The 21,678-nt window shown below is 42.8% G+C and overlaps 1 protein-coding gene across 1 annotated transcript in view; it reads right to left on the bottom strand.

The window, feature by feature from the left end:
* Positions 1-21,678, bottom strand: part of LOC129853208 (TATA-binding protein-associated factor 172-like) — a 65,466-nt gene that overhangs the window by 18,810 nt on the left and 24,978 nt on the right. The window contains exons 21-28 of the mRNA XM_055918990.1: positions 19,070-19,313; positions 16,245-16,429; positions 16,009-16,165; positions 15,582-15,691; positions 14,907-15,108; positions 14,217-14,365; positions 10,263-10,415; positions 5,571-5,692 (exon numbers count right to left, since the gene is read on the bottom strand). Coding sequence (XP_055774965.1) covers positions 5,571-5,692; positions 10,263-10,415; positions 14,217-14,365; positions 14,907-15,108; positions 15,582-15,691; positions 16,009-16,165; positions 16,245-16,429; positions 19,070-19,313 — 1,322 coding nt within the window. The remainder of the gene's footprint in view (positions 1-5,570; positions 5,693-10,262; positions 10,416-14,216; positions 14,366-14,906; positions 15,109-15,581; positions 15,692-16,008; positions 16,166-16,244; positions 16,430-19,069; positions 19,314-21,678) is intronic.

Genomic DNA, 21,678 nt, shown 5'->3' with positions numbered 1-21,678 from the left:
CCTGTGCTAACTCCCCAGCCTTTAACAATTACAAGGATACCCATAACATGATGCAGCCAGCACTATGCTTGAAAATATGGAGAGTGGTACTGTTGTATTGGATTTAACCCAAACATGATTTCTATTCAGGACAAAAAGTTAATGCTTTGCCACATTTGTTTTACTTTAGTGCCCTGTTGCAAACAGGATGCAGGAAGACAATTTCTGTACAGGCTTGCTTCCACTTTGTCAATGAGGTTAGTATTGTAGCGTAACTACAATGTTGTTGATCCATCAGTTCTCCTATCCCAGCCATTAGTCATCATTGGCCTAATGGAGAAATCGATGAGCGGTTTCCTTCCTCTCCGGCAACCAAGTTCAAAAAGATGCCTGTATCTTTGTAGTGACTGGGTGTATTGATACACCATCCAAAGAGTAATTAATAATTGCGCAATGCTCAAAGGGATATTCAATGTCAGCTTTTTTTTTTACCCATCTACCAACAGGTACCCTTTGCAAGATGTTGGAAAATCTCCCTGTCTGTGTGGTTGAAACGGTATGAAATTCACTGGTCGACTGACCTAACAGATAATTGTGTGTGTGGGGTACAGAGATGTAGTCATTCAATTATCACCATTATTGCACACAGAGCGAGTTCATGCAACTTGTGACTTGCTAGGAAAATATTTAGGCTTGCCTTAAAGGGGTTGATGGCACCGAAGAGGATGGCTGACATTTTACATGCTCCTAACCAACCGAGCTTCAATACGGAAGTGGTCAGATGACGCGGATGCTACAGGACTGTTTTGCTAGTACAGACTGGAATATGTTCCGCGATTCATCCAATGGCATTGAGGAGTATACCACCTCAGTTATAAGTTTCATCAATAAGTGCATTGACGACATCGTCCCAACAGTGACAGTAAGCACATCTCCCAACCAGAAGCCATGGATTACAGGCAACATCCGCATCGAGCGAAATGCTAGAGCTGCCGCGTTCAAGGAGCAAGACACTAAACCGGACGCTTATAAGAAGTCCCGCTATGTGACGAACCATCAAACAGGCAAAGCGTCAATACAGGATTAAGACTGAATCCTACTACACTGCCACTCATTGGATTTGGCAGAGGTTGAAAACTATTAAGAGCTACAAAGGGAAACCCAGCCGCGAGCTGCCCAGTGACGTGTGCCTACCAGATGAGCCAAATGCCTTACATGCTCACTTCGAGGCAAGCAACACTGAAGCACTAGCTGTTCTGGATGACTGTGATAAGTTGGTAGCCGACGTGAGCAAGACCTTTAAACCGGTCAACATTCAAAGGCGCAGGGCCAGACGGATTACCAGAACGCGTACTCAAAGCATGCGCTGACCAACTGGCAAGTGTCTACACTGACATTTCCAACCTCTCCCTGACCGAGTCTGTAATATCTACATGTTTCAAGCAGACCACCATAGTCCCTGTGCCCAATGAAGCGAAGGTAACCTGCCAAAATGACCACCGCCCCTTAGCACTCACGAAGTGCTTTGAAAGGTTGGTAATGGCTCACAACAGCATCCTTCCGGATACCCTAGACCTACTCCAATTTGCATACCGCCCCAACAGCTCTACAGATGACGCAATCACACTCCCCTTCTCCACCTGGACAAAAAGGAATACCTATGTGAGAATACTGTTCATTGGACTACAGCTCAGCATTCAACACCATGGTGCCCACAAAGTTCATCACTAAGCTAAGGACCCTGGGACTAAAACACCTCCCCTCTGCAACTGGATCCTGGACTTCCTGACGGGCTACCCCCAGGTGGTAAGGGTAGGCAACAACATGTCTGCCACGCTGATCCTCAACACTGGGGCCCCTCAGGGGTGTGTAGTGAGTCCCCTCCTGTACTCCCTGTTCACCCACGACTGCGTGGCCAAACACGATGCAAACACCATCATTAAGTTTGCTGACGACAGTGGTGGGCCTGATCACCGACAGCGATGAGACGGCCTATAGGGAGGAGGTCAGAGAACTGGCAGGCCACACTGCCAGGCCAACAACCTCTCCCTCAATGTGAGCAAGACTAAGGACAAGGGCCGAACATGTTACAGCACCGTAACATTGACGGTGCTGTAGTGGAGCGGGTCGAGAGTTTCAAGTTCCTTGGTGTCCACATCACCAACGATCTATCATGGTCCAAACACACCAAAACAGTCGTGAAGAGGACACTACAAAAACTTTCCCCCCTCAGGAGACTGAAAAGATTTGGCGTGGGTCCCTGGATCCTCAAGAAGTTCTACAGCTGCACCGTCGAGAGCATCCTGACCGGTTGCATCACCGCCTGGTATGTAGACTGCTCAGTATCTGACCGTACGGCGCTAGAGGGTAGTGCGTATGGCCAAGCTTCCTGCCATCCATATAATAGTCAGAGGAATGAGGAAAGCCCATAAAATTGTCAGAGGCTCCAGTCACCCTAGTCATAGACTGTTCTCTCTGCTACCGCACAGCAAGGAGGTACCAGAGTGCAAAGTCTAGGACCAAAAGGCTCCTTTACAGCTTCTACCACCAAGCAATAAGACTGCGGTATTGTGTATAGGCCAGTGACAATCTAAACTTTATCAATTTTAAATTCAGGCTGTAACAAAATGTGGAAAAAGTCGAGGGGTGTGAATTCTTTCTTAACCTGTTGGGGATGGGGGCGCTGTTTAGACTATTTATGCTAATGTGGCTAATTTTTTAAACGGCTTCCCACAAAATCCTTGATCGTACAATATGCATATTATTATTATTATTGGATAGAAAACAGTCTATAGTTTCTATAGGAGTTGAAATTTTGTCTCTAAGTGGAACAGAGCCCATTCTACAGCAATTTCCCTGACATGGAGTCAGATTTGAGAAACGTTGGCCACTTTTCTGAAGTCATTTAAAAGGGCTCTGTCGTTGCTATGACTATACGGACACTTCTTACGTCTTCCCCTGGATGCCTTTACGTGATGACGATTCCAACGGGCTCGATTGCTCGTTCACAGGCCCTACAAATGAAAAAAACCTTTAGCTAGCAAGTCTTTTCTTGCTGCGTAACGCGCGTGGAAGACACCGACCCTCTCCTGTTCCAAGCATTAGTTTAGCCTGTTATATTTCTCCGGTCATCTTTTCACTCGTTATAGGAGTTACAAACATCACAAAGTAGTTAATTTAAAGCGTTTTATAGCAATTTATATCCGTTTAGTGCGATTTTGGGACATTTATTTTTGCAACGATGTGAAAAGTTGGAAACGCTTTTCAGTTCATCCCGAACGTAGTTGACATTTCCACATGGCAAGAGGACAGCTTTCCACCAAAAGACGATTTCTCCCAAGAAAGGATCCTTTGCCCAAGATACTGATGGAAGAACAGCTCAAGGTAGGACATTTTTATTATGATAAATCGTGTTTCTGTCGAAACATTTTAGTGGCTTAGGACGCCATGTTTTTTGACGTAGCTTCGCTTGGCGCAAACTGTATTGAAAAGTAAGGATAAATTAAAAAATGTAATAACGCAATTGTATTAAGAATTAAATTGTCTATCAATCCCTGTCCACCCTATATTTTTTAGTCACGTTTATGAGTATTTATGTATAAGAGTAGATCACTGTCTAAGTGGCGCAAGGACGTTTTCTTTACCAGCTTGTCTACATTTCACATTGTCTAACCATGATTTTGGTGGCTAAATATAAACATTTTCGATCAAACTGTATATGCATGTTGTAATGTGATGTTACAGGAGTGTCATCGGAAGAATTCTGAGAAGGTTAGTGAAAAAATTAATATCTTTTGGCGATGTTGACTTTTATCGCTCACTTTGGCTAGAATCAATGCTGGGCTGCTAATTGCTATGTGCTAAGCTAATATAACGATTTATTGTGTTTTCGCTGTAAGACACTTAGAAAATCTGAAATATTGTCTGTATTCACAGGATCTGTGTCTTTCGATTCGTGTATGCTGTGTATTTTTACGAAATGTTTGATGATTAGTAGTTAGGTAAACACGTTGCTCATTGTAATTATTCTAGTCCATTTGTGATGGTGGGTGCAATTGTAAACTATGCCATATACCTGAAATATGCACTTTTTTCTAACAAAACCTATCCCATACCATAAATATGTTATCAGACTGTCATCTAATGAGTTTTTTTGTTGGTTAGGGGCTATAAATATCTTAGTTTAGCCGAATTGGTGATGGCTACTGGTGTTGGTGGACAAATAAAAGATGGTGGATTATGCTAATGTGTTTTTAGGTAATAGATGTACATCTTTACATATTGTGTCTTCCCTGTAAAACATTTTAAAAATCGGAAATGTTGACTGGATTCATAAGATCTGTGTCTTTCATTAGCTGTATTGGACTTTAATGTGTGAAAGTTAAATATTTTAAAAAAATATTTTTTTTGAATTTCGCGGCACTGGTTTTTCAGTGGGGGGGGGGGGGGGTGCCGCTAGCGCCACGCTGATCCTAGACAGGTTAAGGCATGTGCTGTTGAAAATGGGGCTTCATCTGGCTATACCTGCTGAACGGGTCTTACAAGAGATTTTATTTTGATTGTTCAGATTCACCATGAGCAATAGTTTGGTATTTTTGCCATGTGTATATGGTAATTTTGTGCTATGAAATAAAGAAACTTTCCCTGTATAACGAGGACAGCAATCACGTGAGGCGCACTGCATGGCCGAAGCCAGAGAAGAAGAGATCACTCTGCAAAGACTTTCAAATGGTCAAAACCATTCGATTTTGAGATGGTGAAATCCAAAGTTGTGCTGTATATTCAATTGGCTCTCATAGGTAATTTGTAAACGATAAATATTGATACATTACTAACTCAAAACTTAATTCAGAGATGAGTGGAGCAGCAGTGTAGGGCACTGCATCACAGTGCTAGAGGCATCACAGTCCAGGATCGAACCTGGGTCTGTAGTATCACAATCAGCAGTGATTGGGAGTCCCATAGGGCAGCTCACAATTGGCCCAGCGTCGTCCGGGTCAGAGGAAGGTTTGGCCGGGGTAGGCCGTCATTGTAAGTAAGAATTTGTTCTTAACCGACTTGCCTAGTTAAATAAAATAAAAAGTATAAATGTTTTTATGTGTTACTTAATTTGCTAAAATGTCAAGTAAATTAGTGGGGGAGTAAAACTATAGGCAACATTGACCCCCTAATCTGGTAGAGGGTTGATAGATGCCTAGTCTCCCTTATGACTGACTCAACTCCCTACAGTCCATACACATGCATAATTCCCACGTGAAAACACCAAGGCCCAGCTCATGAGCGCCATATCAGCAGCAGATTCATTTATAATGGAAAATTGTGGTTATTCAACAAATGTTTGTGTATCGAATCGCTTCAAACTAAAACATAGTTCCTGTATCGTATTGGAGCACATGCATCTAGATAGGCATGGTCTTGAAAAGGAAAGATGCACATCCCTAGTATTTAGCATATCACCGTACCACATTCTGACATAGAAATCTGACGCCGAACTGCGCAGTTGATGACATGCAACCATTTGTTGATAAATGCAGCACAACTGCTATAGTCGGCCTAGAATGCAACTAGTGTGTTGTCATGCAGTTCAGTACCTGAGGTAGTGGTCCCCAGCCAGGATGCAGATGGACTGCAGGGTCTTGCCCAGGCCCATGTCATCACAGAGAATACCGTGGAGCTTGTACTTGTTCAGGAAGGACAGCCAGTTCACGCCGTCCTGGAGAGATCAAAGTTATTGAAACTGTCCATCAACAACTCATTGTAATAACCTTGTCAATCACATTTTACATTCTAGCTATGACAGAGCAGACAACCATGGTATGCAATGAGCTGTTGCATTGCGTTTGTGAGTCAAAGGATTCACGCAGACATCTTTACCGTGCTTATATTGAGTGTATGAGATGGACTGCATAGAAGAAGTCGGACTGCACAAATCACTGCTCTACAAATCACTTTGTATCCCAAACAACTAATCAAACACTCTGAATGTCAGTGGCATGCTTATTCTACACCAGTCTAGATGAGTTTATGCTGGGGTATAAAAGCAGAGCGTAGTCCTATCCAGGTTTTATTCCAAAACTCTGCAGGGTTCCATTACACTAGAGAGATGGATGTTGGGCTCAGCAGGATACCAGCAGAGTGCACAAGCCCATCAATTCAACCATTTTTTATTTGTTCTGTCCAAAAGTAATTTGTCAGCAGCCGACCTCCCTGCAGCATTTAAAAGCAATCCCTTTTTGTAGAGCTTTGCAAAAAAACAATGACACTAAAAATGAAGTGGAAAGTGCTGAATAGATAACATTTACCATTATTTTTTACTGTGCACAAAATAATCCAAAACGACTTGCAAATACATCCATGTTACCTTCACACATTCATCCAAAATAATTAGTGCCGTCAGGAAGTATTCAGACCACTTGACTTTTCCAAATTGTTATGTTAGCCTTATTCTAAAATGTATTTTTTTATTTCCTTAGTAATCTACGCACAATACTCCATAATGACATAGCGAGAAAAAGTTTAGCAGATATGTTAATCAGGTATTTGTTTTTTTATTTTATATAAGTATTCAGACTCTTCGCTATGAGACTCGAAATTGAGCTCAGGTGCATGCTGTTTTCATTGATCATCCTTGAGATGTTTCTACAACTTGATTGGAGTCCACCTGTGGTAAATTAAATATTGGACATGATATGGAAAGGCACACACCCATCTATATAAAAACGTCCCACAGTTGACAGTGCATGTCGGAGCAAAAACAAACCTAGGAGGTTGAAGGAATTGCCCGTAGAGCTCCGAGACAGGATTGTGTCGAGGCACAGATCTGGGGAAGGTTACCAAAACATTTCTGCAGCATTGAAGGTCCAAGGACAGTGGCCTTCATCATTCTTAAATGGAAGAAGTTTGGAGCCACCAAGACTATTCCTAGAGCTGGCTGCCTGGCCAAACTGACCAATCGGGGGAGAAGGGCCTTGGTCAGGGAGGTGACCAAGAACCCGATGGTCACTGACAGAGTTCCTCTGTGGAGATGGGAGAACCTTCCAGAAGGACAATGATCTCTGCAGCACTCCAAGTGGCGAGACAGAAGACACTTCTCAGTAAAATAAAGGCACTTGACAGCCTGCTTGGAGTTTGCCAAAAGGTACCTGGACTCTCGGAACATAAACAGGATTCTCTGGTCTGATGAAACCAAGATTGAACTAGAGCCTGAAAGGCAAGCGTCACATCTGGAGGAAACCAGGTACCGCTCATCACCTGCCCAATACCACCCCTACAGTGAAGCATGGTGGTGGCAGTATCATGCTGTGGGGATGTTTTTCAGCAGCAAGGACTGGGAGACTGGTCAGGATCAAGGGAAAGGTGAACGGATCAAGGGAAAGGTGAACGAAGCGAAGTACAGAGAGATCCTTGAGGTAAACCTGCTCCAGAGTTCTCAGGACCTCAGACTGGGGCGAAGGTTCACCTTCCAACTGGACAACAACCCTGAGCACACAGCCAAGACAACGCAGAAGTGGCTTCGGGACAAGTTTCTGAATGTCCTTGAGTGGCCTAGCCAGAGCCCGGACTTGAACATCTCTGGAGACCTGGAAATAGCTGTCAAATCAAAATCAAGTTTATTTTATATAGCCCTTCGTACATCAGCTAATATCTCGAAGTGCTGTACAGAAACCCAGCCTAAAACCCCAAACAGCAAGCAATGCAGGTGTAGAAGCACGGCAGCTAGGAAAAACTCAAGAAAGGGCAAAACCTAGGAAGAACCCTAGAGAGGAACCAGGCTATGAGGGGTGGCCAGTCCTCTTCTGGCTGTGCCGGGTGGAGATAACAGAACATGGCCAAGATGTTCAAATGTTCATAAATGACCAGCATGGTCAAATAATAATCAGGAATAAATGTCATTTGGCTTTTCATAGCCGATCATTAAGAGTATCTCTACCACTCCTGTCCAGTGACGCTTCCCATCCAACCTGACAGAGCTTGAGAGGATCAGCAGAAATAAATGGGAGAAACTCCCCAAATACAGGTGTGCCAAGCTTGTAGCGTCATACACAAGGTGCATCAACAAAAGTACTGAGTAAAGGGTCTGAATACATATATAAAAAAATCATATCTATACATTAACAGCAAAATAAGTAATCCTATTACTGTCAACTTCGTTTATTTTCAGCAAAAATAAAATGTGAAAATATTTGTATGAACACAAGATTCAACAACTCAGACTTAAACTGAACAAGGACCACAGACATGTGACTAACAGAAATTTAATAATGTGTCTGAACAAAGGGGGTCAAAATCAAAAGTAACAGTCTGTATCTGGCCACCAACTACAGTGCAGCTCCTCCTCATGGTCTGTACCAGATTTGCCAGTTCTTGCTGTGAGATGTTGCCCCACTCTTCCACCAAGGCACCTGCAATTTCCCGAACATTTCGGGGGGGGGGGGGGGGGGTTGGCCCTAGCCCTCATTGAGATCCGGGCTCTTCGCTGGCCACTGCAGAACACTGACATTCCTGTCTTGCAGGAAATCACCCACAGAACGAGCAGTATGGCTGGTGGCATTGTCATGCTGGAGGGTCATGTCAGGATGAGCCTGCAGGAAGGGTACCACATGAGGGAGGAGGATGTCTTCCCTGTAACGCACAGCGTTTCCAGGTGGTAAGAGTAGGCAACAACACGTCTGCCACACTGATCCTCAACACTGGGGCCCCTCAGGGGTGTGTACTTAATCCCCTCCTGTATTCCCTGTTTACCCACGACTGCGTGGCCAATTACGACTCCAACATCTCATTAAGTTTGCTGATGACAGTGGTAGGCCTGATCACCGACAGCGATGAGACGGCCTATAGGGAGGTGGTCAGAGAACTGGCAGTGTGGTGCCAGGACAACAACCTCTCCCTCAATGTGAGCAAGACAAAGGAGCTGGTCGTGGACTCCAGGATAAGGCGGGCCAAACAGGCCCCCATTAACATCGATGGGGTTGTAGTGGAGCGGGTCGAGAGTTTCAAGTTCCTTGGTGTCCACATCACAGAACGGTCCAAACATACCAAGACAGTCATAGAGGGCACGACAAAGCTTACCCCCCCCCCCCCCTCAAGAGAATGAAAAGATTTGGCATGGGTCCCCAGATCCTCAAAAGGTTCTACAGCTGCACCATCGAGAGCATCACTGCCTGGTATGGCAACTGCTCGGCATCTGAACATAAGGCGCTAGAGGGTAGTGCGAACGGCCCAGTAAGTCACTGGGGCCAAGCTTCCTGCCATCCAGGACCTATGTAATAGGCAGAGGAATGAGGAAAGCCCATAAAATTGTCAGATACTCCAGTCACCCAAGTCAAACTTTACTCTGCTACCGTACAGGAAGCGGTACCGAAGCGCCAAGTCTAGGACCAAAAGGCTCCGCAACAGCTTCTACCCAAAAGCCACATTGACCCCTCCCTTTTGTACACTGCTGCTACTCGCTGTTTATTAACTATGCAGTCACTTCACCCCCACCTACATGTACAAATTACCTCAACTAACCTGCACCCACACACTGATTCCATACCGGTGCCCCCTGTATATAGCCTCGATATTGTTATTCTTATTGTGTTACTTTTTATTTTCGTCTACTTGGTAGATATTTTCTTAACTCTTCTTGAACTGCACTGTTTGTTAAGGGCTTGTAAGTAAGCATTTCACGGTAAAGTCTACACTTGTTGTATTCAGCGCATGTGACAAATAAAGTTTGATTTGATATTGTTTTTATGCAGATTTTTTATATTAGCATTAAAATCTGTCACCAATTGTAGGTGATTGACATGTTGGCAGTTCGGCAAGGGAATGATAAGATATTTACACCAGTGAAATCAGTGTATTGTTTGCAATATCACAAATAAAAGTCTGGGGTAGAGTACTGATGTTAGCTTCAGCTGTACGCTAGCTAGCAAAGTTAGCTAAAATTACATTCAGCATTCACAGAAAACTAACTAGCAAGCTACCGGTATCTTTCTTTGTAAAGCGCTGTGTCCTGTCTGGACATCACGTCGCTGAACAGTAAATTAAGAGTTCTGCATTAGTCAAGTGTGTTAAATTTGTGCAGCATGAGTGGGTAGGAAGCAAGATGCAGCTTACAGGTTCCTCAAGGACAGGCAATGTGTGAGTAGCGCCGGTTGTAGCTTGCAGTAGTTTGACACTCTGCACGTGTAGTCACGGGCTAACAGCGGTTCTACCGATTGTTTGCGTACGGGTGTTAGAGATGGATCAATAAACGGACAAGTAAAAAGACAGACGTGTAAACAGATTTGCAAACACACCTGCTGATACTTGCGGAGCTCGGCCTGGATGGGCACAGGGATCTTGTAGTTCTCCAGCTTCCTGCCGTCAAGCAGCTGCTCCAGAAAGTGACGCTCTCTGGCCTTCTGGCGAATCAGATCATCCGACATGGTGGGAGGGTCCGGGATACCAGCCTAAAAAAAATATATTATAATAATTTATCGGACTCAAAACTCAAACCCCTTTCACACCCCTAAGCCAAACCCAACTGTACTTCGCTGGCCTAGTTTAGCATCCACCATAGCTGCTGGAACCTTGCTGGAAAGGACAGTGAGAAAATAACATATCTGAGCGCAATACGAATTGGCTCAGCAAGATAGTGCGAAAAGGCTGTAAGATCTCAAATAAAATCAGGTGCAAAAGACAAGCCTCCTAAATATTACATATGTACGTCTTGGTATGTAAGTAATGACATTGAGTTGTTCAGTTCTGCAGTGTGCCTGATTCATTACTCCCACTTAATCTCTGATTGAACAAATGAACTGACAGAGGTCCAAGTTGCAATCAAAACGGAAGGAGAACACATCCTCCAAATGACGGTCACATAAAATATAGCCCCACTATTCAGCATAGGACGACAATGAGCTATACTGCCTTCTACAGGGCAAAATAGAATTGACGATATGGTGCAATAGGAAACAACTGTAGATCAGGGGTTCACAAACTGTCAGGGACCGGCATTGTAGTGACAATTTTGTAGTGTTCAAGCAAACTTTAAAACTAATATCCTGTAATATTACACATTCTTCCACAGGGCAGAGAACACTGCAAAAAAAATGGTTGAGTACTGTGGATACCAAAATCCCTGTAAACCTCTCATGCCGATGTTGCCCATGGTTAAGAAATTATACAGTGCATTCGGAAAGTATTCAGACCGACTTTCTCCAAATTTTGTTAAAGCCATATTCTAACCTGAAAAAAAAAAAAAAAAGCTTCACAAATCTACAATCAATACCCCATAATGACAAAGCGAACAGGTTTAGAATGTTTAGCAAATGTATTAAAAATAAAACAGATATACCTTATTTACTTAAGTATTCAGACCCTTTGCTAGGATACTTGAAATTGAGCTCAGGTGCATCCTGCTTCCATTGATCATCCTTGAGAAGTTTCTACAACTTGGGAGTCCAACTGTGGTAAATTCAACTGGACATGATTTGAGAAAGCACACAACTGTCTAATAAATAAATAAATAAACATAATGTTTTTTTTTAAAGTCCCACAGTTGACAGTGCATCCCAGAGCAAAAAACAAGCCATCAGGTGGAAGGAATTGTCCGTAGAGCTCCGAGACAGGATTTCTGCAGCATCGAAGGTCCAAGAAGTGGCCTCCATCATTCTTAAAATGGAAGAAGTTTGGAACCACCAAGACTCCTAGAGCTGGCCAAACTGAGCAATCAGGGGAGAAGGGCCTTGGTCAGGGAAGTCACTAAGAACCTGATGGTCACTGACAGAGCTCTGGAGTTCCTCGGTGGAGATGGGAGAACCTTCCAGAAGGACAACCATCTCTGCAGCACTCTAGCATAAAGGCCTGATTTGTGGAGTGGCCAGACGGAAGCCACTCCTCAGTAAAAACTACGACAGCCCGCTTGGAGTTTGCCAAAAGGCACCCATGGACTGTCAGACCATGAAAATAAAGATTCTCTGGTCTGATGAAACCAAGATTGAACTCTTTGACCTAAATGCCAAGTGTCTGGTCTGGAAGAAACCTGGCACCATCCACACAATGAAGCACGGTGGTGGCAGCATCATGCTGTGGGGATGTTTTTCAGCAGCAGGGACTGGGAGACTAGTCAGGATCAAGGGAATTTTTTAATGAAAACCTGTTCCACAGTGCTCAGGACCTCAGTGCTCAGGACTCGAAGGTTGGAAGGCGAAGGTTCCTTCCAACAGGACAACGTCCCAAAGGACACAACGCAGGAGTGGCTTTGGGAAAAGTCCCCAAATACAGGTGTGCCAAGCTTGTAGTGTCATAACCAAGAAGACTCGAGGCTGTAGTCGCTGCCAAAAGGTTCTTCAACAAAGTACAGAGTAAAGGTTCTGAATTGTTTTTTTATTTAACTAGGCAAGCCCGTTTAAGAATTTGTTCTTATTTACAATGACAACCGACTTACAGTACCAGTAAAAAGTTGACAAACCTACTCAAAGGGTTTTTATTTTTACTATTTTCTACATTGTAGAACAGTTGAGACATTAAAACGATGAAATAACACAATCAAGTAGTAACCACACAAAAAAAAGTGTTAAATATATTTGAGATTCTTCAAAGTAGCCACCCTTTGCCTTGACAGCTTTGCACCCTCTTGGCATTCTCTCAACCAGCTTCATGATTGTCATCTGGAAATAATTAATATTAAACAGGTGTGCCTTGTTTTTAACAAAAAACATGTGGAATTTCTTTCCTTAATGCGTTTGAGCCAATTAGTTGTTTTATGACAAGGTAGGGGTGGTATAAAGAAGATAGCCCTATTTGGTAAAATACCAAGTCCATATTATGCCAAGCACAGCTCAAATAATGTCTTAAAGGATGGACTTAAGGTCAGTCAATCTGGAAAATTACAAGAACTTTGAAAGTTTCTTCAAGTAGTCGCAAAAACCATCAAGCACTATGATGAAACTGGCGCTCATGAGGACCGCCACAGGAAAGGAAGACCCAGCGTTACCTCTGCTGCAGAGGATAAGTTCATTAGTTACCAGCAATTAACTGCACCTCAGATTGTAGCCCAAATAAATGCTTCAGAGTTCAAGTAACAGATCAACATCAACTGTTCAGAGGAGACTGTGTGAATCAGGCCTTCATGGTTGAATTGCTGCAAAGAAACCACTACTATAGGACACCAATAAGAAGAGACTTGATTGGGCCAAGAAGCACAAGCAATGGACATTAGACCGGTGGAAATCTGTCCTTTGGTCTGAGTGCAAATTAGAAATGTTTGGTTCCAACCGCCGTGTCTTTATGACGCAGAGCAGGTGAATGGATGTTCTCCACATGTGTGGTTCCCACCGTGACGCATGGAGGTGGTGCTTTCCTGGTCACACTGCCAGTGATTTATTTAGAATTCAAGGAACACTTTAAACAGCATGGATATCATAGCATTCTGCAGCGATACACCATCCCATCTGGTTTGCACTTAGTGGGACTATCATTTGTTTTTCAACAGGAAAATTTACCAATACACCTCCAGTCTGTAAGGTATATTTTACCAATAAGGAGAGTGATGAGTGCTGCATCAGATGACCTGGCTTCCACAATCACCCGACCTCAACCCGATTGAGTTTGGGATGAGTTGGACCCCAGAGTGGAGGAAAAGCAGCCAACAAATGCTCAGCATGTGGGAACTTCTTAAAGACAGTTGGAAAAGCATTACAGGTGACTACCTCGAAGCTGGTTGAATGTCAAGAGTGTGCAAAACCGTCAAGGCAAAGGGTGGCTACCTCAAAGAATCTCAAATATATTTTGATTTGTTTAACACTATTCTGGTTACGACATGATTCCATACGTCTTCACTATTATTCTGTAATTTAGAAAATAGTAAAAAATAAAAACCCTTGATTAGGTGTCCAAACCTTCGACTGGTACTGTATGTAAATGTGATCTGTTTTTTATTTGCATACATTTCTAAAGCTGTTAATGCATTGTCATTATGGGGTATTGTGTAGATTGATGACAAAAATAAATAAAACATGTAGTCCATTTTAGAATAAGACTAACGTAATAAAATGTGGAAAAAGTCAAGGGGTCTGAATACTTTCCGAATGCACTGTATACAGCAGATCAAGTGAATGTTTGAAATTAACTACATTGCGTCGGACTGTGCAGAATCACAAATCACCTGGCATCCCCAAAAAAGCAAATAACTACTCCTAAATAAATACTTGCTCAAACAAATCTCCTTAAACATACCGACTATTGTGCATTGGTTTGTGTGCGTTTACCTCCAGGGGTAGCAAGCGGATGAGGGTGGCGAAGCACTGCGTGGCCATGAAACGGACGCTGTCACTGGGGTCACTCATGCGGCCCAGCACCGGCACCACCAGCAGCACAATGTATGGCACGATGTCCACATCCAACTGCTCCATCACACCTGCGGGGGCCAAGGGGTCAAGGAAAACAAACCACACGACAATGACACCCACTTCCCTGGTGTCATTACACCCATAGTGAACCCAGAACACTTTCAGTTACATCAGGTCTTGGGTGGTCATGGGTTCGATTGCCGCTGGGGTCACATTTACTTAAAGTGTATGCACTCAATGTACTGTTAGTCACTTTCGATGAAAGTAGGGCCAAGTACACCAGTGTCGCAATACTTTTTCCCATGGCAAAAATGAATACACAAAGCAAAACCCAACTCTTTGGTCCGTTAAAAAATAAGGGTGACTCAATAACAATGTTTGTTTCCAACAGAGCTCTTTTCCTAAAGAAGTCAACTCCGCTTCGTGTTTTGTTTCCTTGCCACGATACTAACCAGAATCGCGATACTGGTATCGACCCGGCCCTAGATAAGCGTCTACTAAATGGCATATAATATGCCAACCTTGTTTATAAAAAAAATCATATTGGTAGGTTGCCCATACATATAGTATGGGATCATGTCTAACTGCGTGACAGCGTATGAAAGATACAGGCCATGGCCTCGATGGCCCCCTCCTGCTTAGTGCTGTCCTCGATGCACCCTAGCCATGGAAGCACACGCTCCAGGAACAGGTGCATGGTCTCCATGGTAGCGATCTTGCTGAGCACGCCCACGCAGCGCGCCGCCATGTGACGAACGGCCGTGTACGGATGCTGCAGACAGGTGAACAGGTGGGGCAGGTGCTCCAACAACTGAAATACACAGAGGGGGAGAAATGACCATTAAAATCACATTTTTGGGGGTCACATACACCTGGTTAGCAGATGCTATTGCGAGTGTAGCGAAACGCAAACAATACAGTAAATGCATTCCAAATATCAGTTTCTGATGTTTCCATGTCAAAGTCTTCTGCGAGACAAAGCCAAGTGGCTGGCCACCTGTTTTGTAGATCAATCTCTATGGCACAATCCAAAACACCACCACGTTATTTCCAGATACTGGTGCTCTTCACCATTCATTTGGCCTTGATATAGTTAGAACTACACAGCAGATGGAAAGGGATGTACACTCATCTTGAAAGACTCATTTTGATGTCTGAAAAAGTTTTGTAATTTCCCTTTCAATATAGACAAGAACTTTGATAAGTCCATCTTCCACTGTGGTTTGGTAAATAGTGGTGGCTAAGTGGCGTTTCTACTGGGGAGACTCCTGCATGTTCTATTACCAGAGGTTTGAGCTCGGTGGCCATGGCCCCAGCAGTGACCTCTAGGACCTGCAGTGAGTTGACCAGATCCTGGGCCGCAGCATCCCCCCTCTCCATCTGGAGCTTCCAATCTACAACACCAAAGAGATAAATATACATCAATCTCTCTTCATTGATGATGCACACAAGAGTTATATGAAGACGCCAATCTAGAAGTGGACAGCGGGTAGCAAACAGCAATACATCTGGGTCATTATGCACCAAAATTAACTGAAACAGGAAGGGCTACCTGTACTTGTCAATAAGAAATGCTCGTTTTCAGTGTGCGTTTTGAAAGGTTTTCCTACAGTGATCCCAATGAACATAACCCATATGATCTAACTGTAAGGTCGCTCTAGATAAGAGTCTGCTAAATGACTAAAATATCAAGCTAATGAGTGTAGCATACCTATGCCTTCATTGTCCTCCACCACAGCCCTCAGAGGTCCCACCATGGACTCCCACAGGTAGGGCAGTGACCCTGTCAGCTCCTGGCCAAAGTGCCTGGCAACCGTCATCAGAGAGAACTCGGCGCCTCTTCTCTGGACGAGACTGTTTTTTTTATTCTGAAACAGTAAAAAAGAATTAAAAACAGTCACAGGTTTTTAAATGTTCAGGTAACTGTTCACGCCCTCTGTCACCCACCTCATCGGTGTCTGTGGTGATGGTGCTGCCGGGGGGCAGTTCAGTGGTGGGTGTCTTGGGGGTTTTGGGGGTGGGGCCCCTTTTGCTGGTGATGGCAAATGCTGCCCTCTGGTGGCGGTACAGGGTGATGATGCCCTTGGTCTTATTGACCACGTGGTGCATGCATTCTTTTTCCGACATTCCAGCTAGGAATGGTAGAGAAAACAGCAAAGTGAGTAATAGGTTTTTATGCAAGAGAGAACCCTTTTCAGGCTGCTTCTACATCGTTAGGGTTTAATCTGGGTTGTGTTCATCATTTACTGAAACAGGATGGGACTACAAGAAGAGTTTGTTCTAAAACCATTATTTGGTCAACAGTAATAGCCTATGCATCATGTTGATTCCTGCTATGAAAGTATCTGCCCTTCTCCGTTTAGACTGCTGTGTGAGCGAGCCACTTACTCCTCCCACTGTGCAAATGGAGGGAGATGCATTCAGATATGCTTGTGCTTATGACCGTTGCTCAAAATGCAATTGAAGGGAAATTGTTTTCAAACAACTACTCGTTCTACTTACTGAGAGGAGGAGAGTCGCAGCTTTTATTTCTCACCTCTCAATATTGAGTTCATGGTACCACTTTACAACCGGCGTAAGCTATGTAGAATGGTTTTGATGCGCCCACTGAGCAGCGCCGGGCAGAGCATGCCATTGTCGCTGATTAGGCCAGCATCAAGTAGCCTAGGCCTAGCACTTTTGTAGGACATGACAATTACTGATTGATTAATCAATTAGCCAACATGGCTATTGAGCAACAAGATCTTAGAGTCCACAATCTAGCTAAGTGTTAAGAGTTCACACTTCCTCAGGTGATGAATAATATTACAGGACTCCAGACTAACGTTTCCCCATTTGGTGGCACCTGCCCAGGATTTGTTTGCACCAATTATATTTAGTTTTTTTTTTGTTTTTTTTTTACATTGCCACACTAGACAATTTGTATTATCTTATACAGTGCTTTATTCAAATATGTAATATACTAGTGAGATGTTAATCAATAATTTAGTTATTTCATCAGGCATTTGGGCTGTGTGTTTAATTTTAATGTTAAAATAGAGCTCCAGAATGGTCTGATATATTCATATTTTTTCCCCCAATATAGATCACCTGCATCTTTGTGTACAAATATCATAGGCCAATTTATCACCCGAGTAAGTGTAAACTCAAAACACATCAGCTAAAATCGCAAACTCTAAACATAATACCCACTGCTAGCAGCCAGGGATTAATCTAACAGTAACTGTAAAGTCCCAAAAAACGTTGCAGTTGTAGCCTCCCGCCCAATGAGGCCCACGCAAATCACCAATGCGCATTTCGCATGTGCTGCATCTTAAAACCATATCAAATATCTTGGTTGTAAAATAGTAGCTATTGAGCTCAAAATGTAGAGCTCATAAATAAATTATACCTACAGAAAACCGCCTCTTTAACTAAATCAATTTGATTTTTTTTTTTAAACATCCAAAATCAGAACACTTTTCTTCCTCCCCTGGAGCATTTTTCCCCCCCGGGAAAGGAGAGGCTCGCGTGACACAGCAGACCCCAGAGAAAACAGCTACAGGTAGACGCTTTCATTACATGAATCACAAGGATAATGTACTTTACCGTTTGAACAAATCATGGTTTTAGCCTTCTAAAAAATGTTTTACAATTTGAGTGAGTAAATAGCGAAACCTGATCATTATCAGTCAAAAGTTGACACCTACTCATTCAAGGGTTTCTTTATTTTTTATTATGTTCCACATTGTAGAATGGTGAAGTCGAAACTATGAAACACCTGGAATCATGTAGTAACCAGTGTTAAATCAAAATCTATTTGATATTGTTCAAAGAAGAACAATGTCATCAAGGCAAAGGGTGGTTACTTCGAAGAATCTCAAATATATTTAAATTTGTTTAACACTTTCTTACTACAAGATTCCATGTCTTCACTATTATTCTATAATGTAGAAAATAGTCAAAATAAAGAAAAACCCTGGAATGCGTAGATTGCCAAACTTTTGGCTGGTACTGTACATTTATAGTGCATTTGGAAAAGTACTCAGACCTTGACTTTATCCACATCTCGTTACAGCCTTATTTCTAAAGTGGATTAAATTGTTTTGTTTCCCCAATCTACACACAATACCCCCATAATGACAAAACAAAAACTGGATGAGACATTTTTAGCAAATTTATGTACTGCCAAATTCTATAAAATGATGTTGGAGGCAGCATATGGTAGAGAAATGACCATACAATTCCCTGGCAACAGCTCTGGTGGACATTCCTGCAGTCAACATGCCAATTGCACGCCCTCAACTTCAGACATCTGTGGCATTGTGTTGTGACAAAACTGCACATTTTAGAGTAGCCTTTTATTGACCCCAGCACAAGGTGCACCTGTGTAATGATCATGCCGTTTAATCAGATTCCTGACATGCCACACCTGTCAGGTGGATGGATTATCTTGGCAAAGGAGAAATGCTCACTAACAGGGATGTAAACAAATTTGTGCACAAAATTTAAGAGATAAACTTTGTGCGTATGCAACATTTCTGGGATCTTTAATTTCAGGGCTTGAAAGAAAGGACAAACATGTTGCACAATGCTTCCAAATTAAAAACGCCAGGTCGCACAGCAAAATTATTCTTTGCATACGTGACCAAAAACTGGTCGCACTTCAGAGCCCTGCCTGCCGCTACTGGAAAGTATGCCCAACTGTCCACACATTTGTATTGTTATCGAGCAAAATTAATACATTTATGGCAATATGACTGTCTATATCACCCAGATCTACCATCCCATACCTTTAGCAGTCTCCTGAGTCGTGGACACCGGACAGGCCGAGGAGGGCGTGAGCAGGGGGTCCACGCAGACCGATGAACACAGGTTCTTGACGATCTTGGAATTGGGACATGGCTGCCTACCAGCACACTGCTGCAGCAGCTTCGCAATGAAGGAGGCGGCATAGCCCTGCACCAGGGTATTCTCCTCCCGCTTAGCCGCCTCCATCAGAGGACGCACCACCGGGTTCAGCTTGTCTGGCAGCGCCTGCAAGTTGGGATGTGAGAAAAAGTGTGTTATTGGACTAGCCCAGTCTGTTTGTCCATTTGGTACCTAATTAACACAAGACAGATTTATAACGCGGTACATTCCTGTTTCCATATGATACCAAGAACATATCCGGCGGTGTTTCCGTTAGCCGGTAAGTCGGCTTTTGTCAGAAAAAAAATTAACAATTCCCAGACGGTCAATTGGTAAATTTTTTAAATAACTAACTATCACATGGTGAAATAATGCATTTCATCCCATTCATTTATTGAAATACCTGTCAATTTTGCACAGGAGATGCTGCTACAGCCCAAACAGTTTGTTGCTACTGGAGTGAAACGTACCTTAACCTGTCTAGGATCAGCGTGCCGCTAGCGGCACTCCCCCCCCCCCCCCCCCACTGAAAAACCAGTGCCGCGAAATTCAAAAAGAATATTTTTTTTAAATATTTAACTTTCACACATTAAAGTCCAATACAGCTAATGAAAGACACAGATCTTGTGAATCCAGTCAACATGTCCGATTTTTAATATGTTTTACAGGGAAGACACAATATGTAAAGATGTACATCTATTACCTAAAAACACATTAGCATAATCCACCATCTTTTATTTGTCCACCAACACCAGTAGCCATCACCAATTCGGCTAAACTAAGATATTTATAGCCCCTAACCAACAAAAAAACTCAGATGACAGTCTGATAACATATTTATGGTATGGGATAGGTTTTGTTAGAAAAAAGTGCATATTTCAGGTAGATGGCATAGGTTACAATTGCACCCACCGTCACAAATGGAATAGAAAAACTACATTGAGCAACGTGTTTACCTACTTACTAATCATCAAACATTTCGTAAAAATACACAGCATACACGAATCGAAAGACACAGATCCTGTGAATACAGACAATATTTCAGATTTTCTAAGTGTCTTACAGCGAAAACACAATAAATCGTTATATTAGCATAGCACATAGCACATAGCAGCCCAGCATTGATTCTAGCCAAAGTGAGCGATAACGTCAACATCGCCAAAAATATATTAATTTTTTCACTAACCTTCTCAGAATTCTTCAGATGACACTCCTGTAACATCATATTACACATTCCATATAGAGTTTGATCGAAAACATTTATATTTAGCCACCAAAGTCATGGTTAGACAATGTGAAATGTAGCTCAGCTGGTCAGAAAATGTCCTTGCGCCACTTAGACAGTGATCTACTCTTATACATAAATACTCATAAACGTGACTAAAAAATATAGGGTGGACAGGGATTGATAGACAATTTAATTCTTAATACAATTGCGGAATTACATTTTTTAATTTATCCTTACTTTTCAATACAGTTTGCGCCAAGCGAAGCTACGTCAAAAAACATGGCGTCCTAAGCCACTAAAATGTTTCGACAGAAACACGATTTATCATAATAAAAATGTCCTACTTTGAGCTGTTCTTCCATCAGTATCTTGGGCAAAGGATCCTTTCTTGGGAGTAATCGTCTTTTGGTGGAAAGCTGTCCTCTTGCCATGTGGAAATGCCAACTGCGTTCGGGATGAACTGAAAAGCGTGCCCGGCTATTCACATCGTTTCAAAAATAAATGTCCCAAAATCGCACTAAACGGATATAAATTGCTATAAAACGCTTTAAATTAACTACCTTATGATGTTTTTAACTCCTATAACGAGTGAAAAGATGACCGGAGAAATATAACAGGCTAAACTAACGCTTGGAACAGGAGCGGTCGGTGTCCTCCACGCGCGTTACGCACCAAGAAAAGACTTGCTAGCTACAGGGTTTTTTAATTTATAGGGCCTGTGAACGCGCAATCGACCCCATTGGAATCGTCATCACGTAAAGGCATCCAGGGGAAGACGTAAGAAGTGTCCGTATAGTCATAGCAATAACAGTGCCCTTTTAACTGACTTCAGAACAGTGGCCAACATTTCTGAAATCTGACTCCATGTCAGGGAAATTGCTGTAGAATGGGCTCTGTTCCACTTAGACAAAATTTCAACTCCTATAGAAACTATAGACTGTTTTCTATCCAATAATAATAATAATATGCATATTGTACGATCAAGGATTTTGTGGGAAGCCGTTTCAAAAATTACCCAATTAGCATAAATAGTCTCAACAGCGCCCCCATCCCCAACAGGTTAAGGCCAATCATTGCACAACAAGTCTAAAGGCAATCGTGTGTAAAAAAGAAACATGGCTATGATTAAGAGCTAGATTAAAAAAATTCTCAACTGGTAAATTTAAGCGCGCTTCCCTTCGCAATTCAGGTGCATAGGCAAATAAACAAGCAATGAGCTGGAGACCGTATGAATTTTGAAACCTACACTTGTTTGAAACCTGA

The sequence above is a fragment of the Salvelinus fontinalis genome, chromosome 1 (genome assembly GCF_029448725.1).
Source record: "Salvelinus fontinalis isolate EN_2023a chromosome 1, ASM2944872v1, whole genome shotgun sequence".
Lineage (NCBI taxonomy): Eukaryota > Metazoa > Chordata > Actinopteri > Salmoniformes > Salmonidae > Salvelinus > Salvelinus fontinalis.
This window is presented reverse-complemented; position numbering and strand designations above follow the sequence as displayed.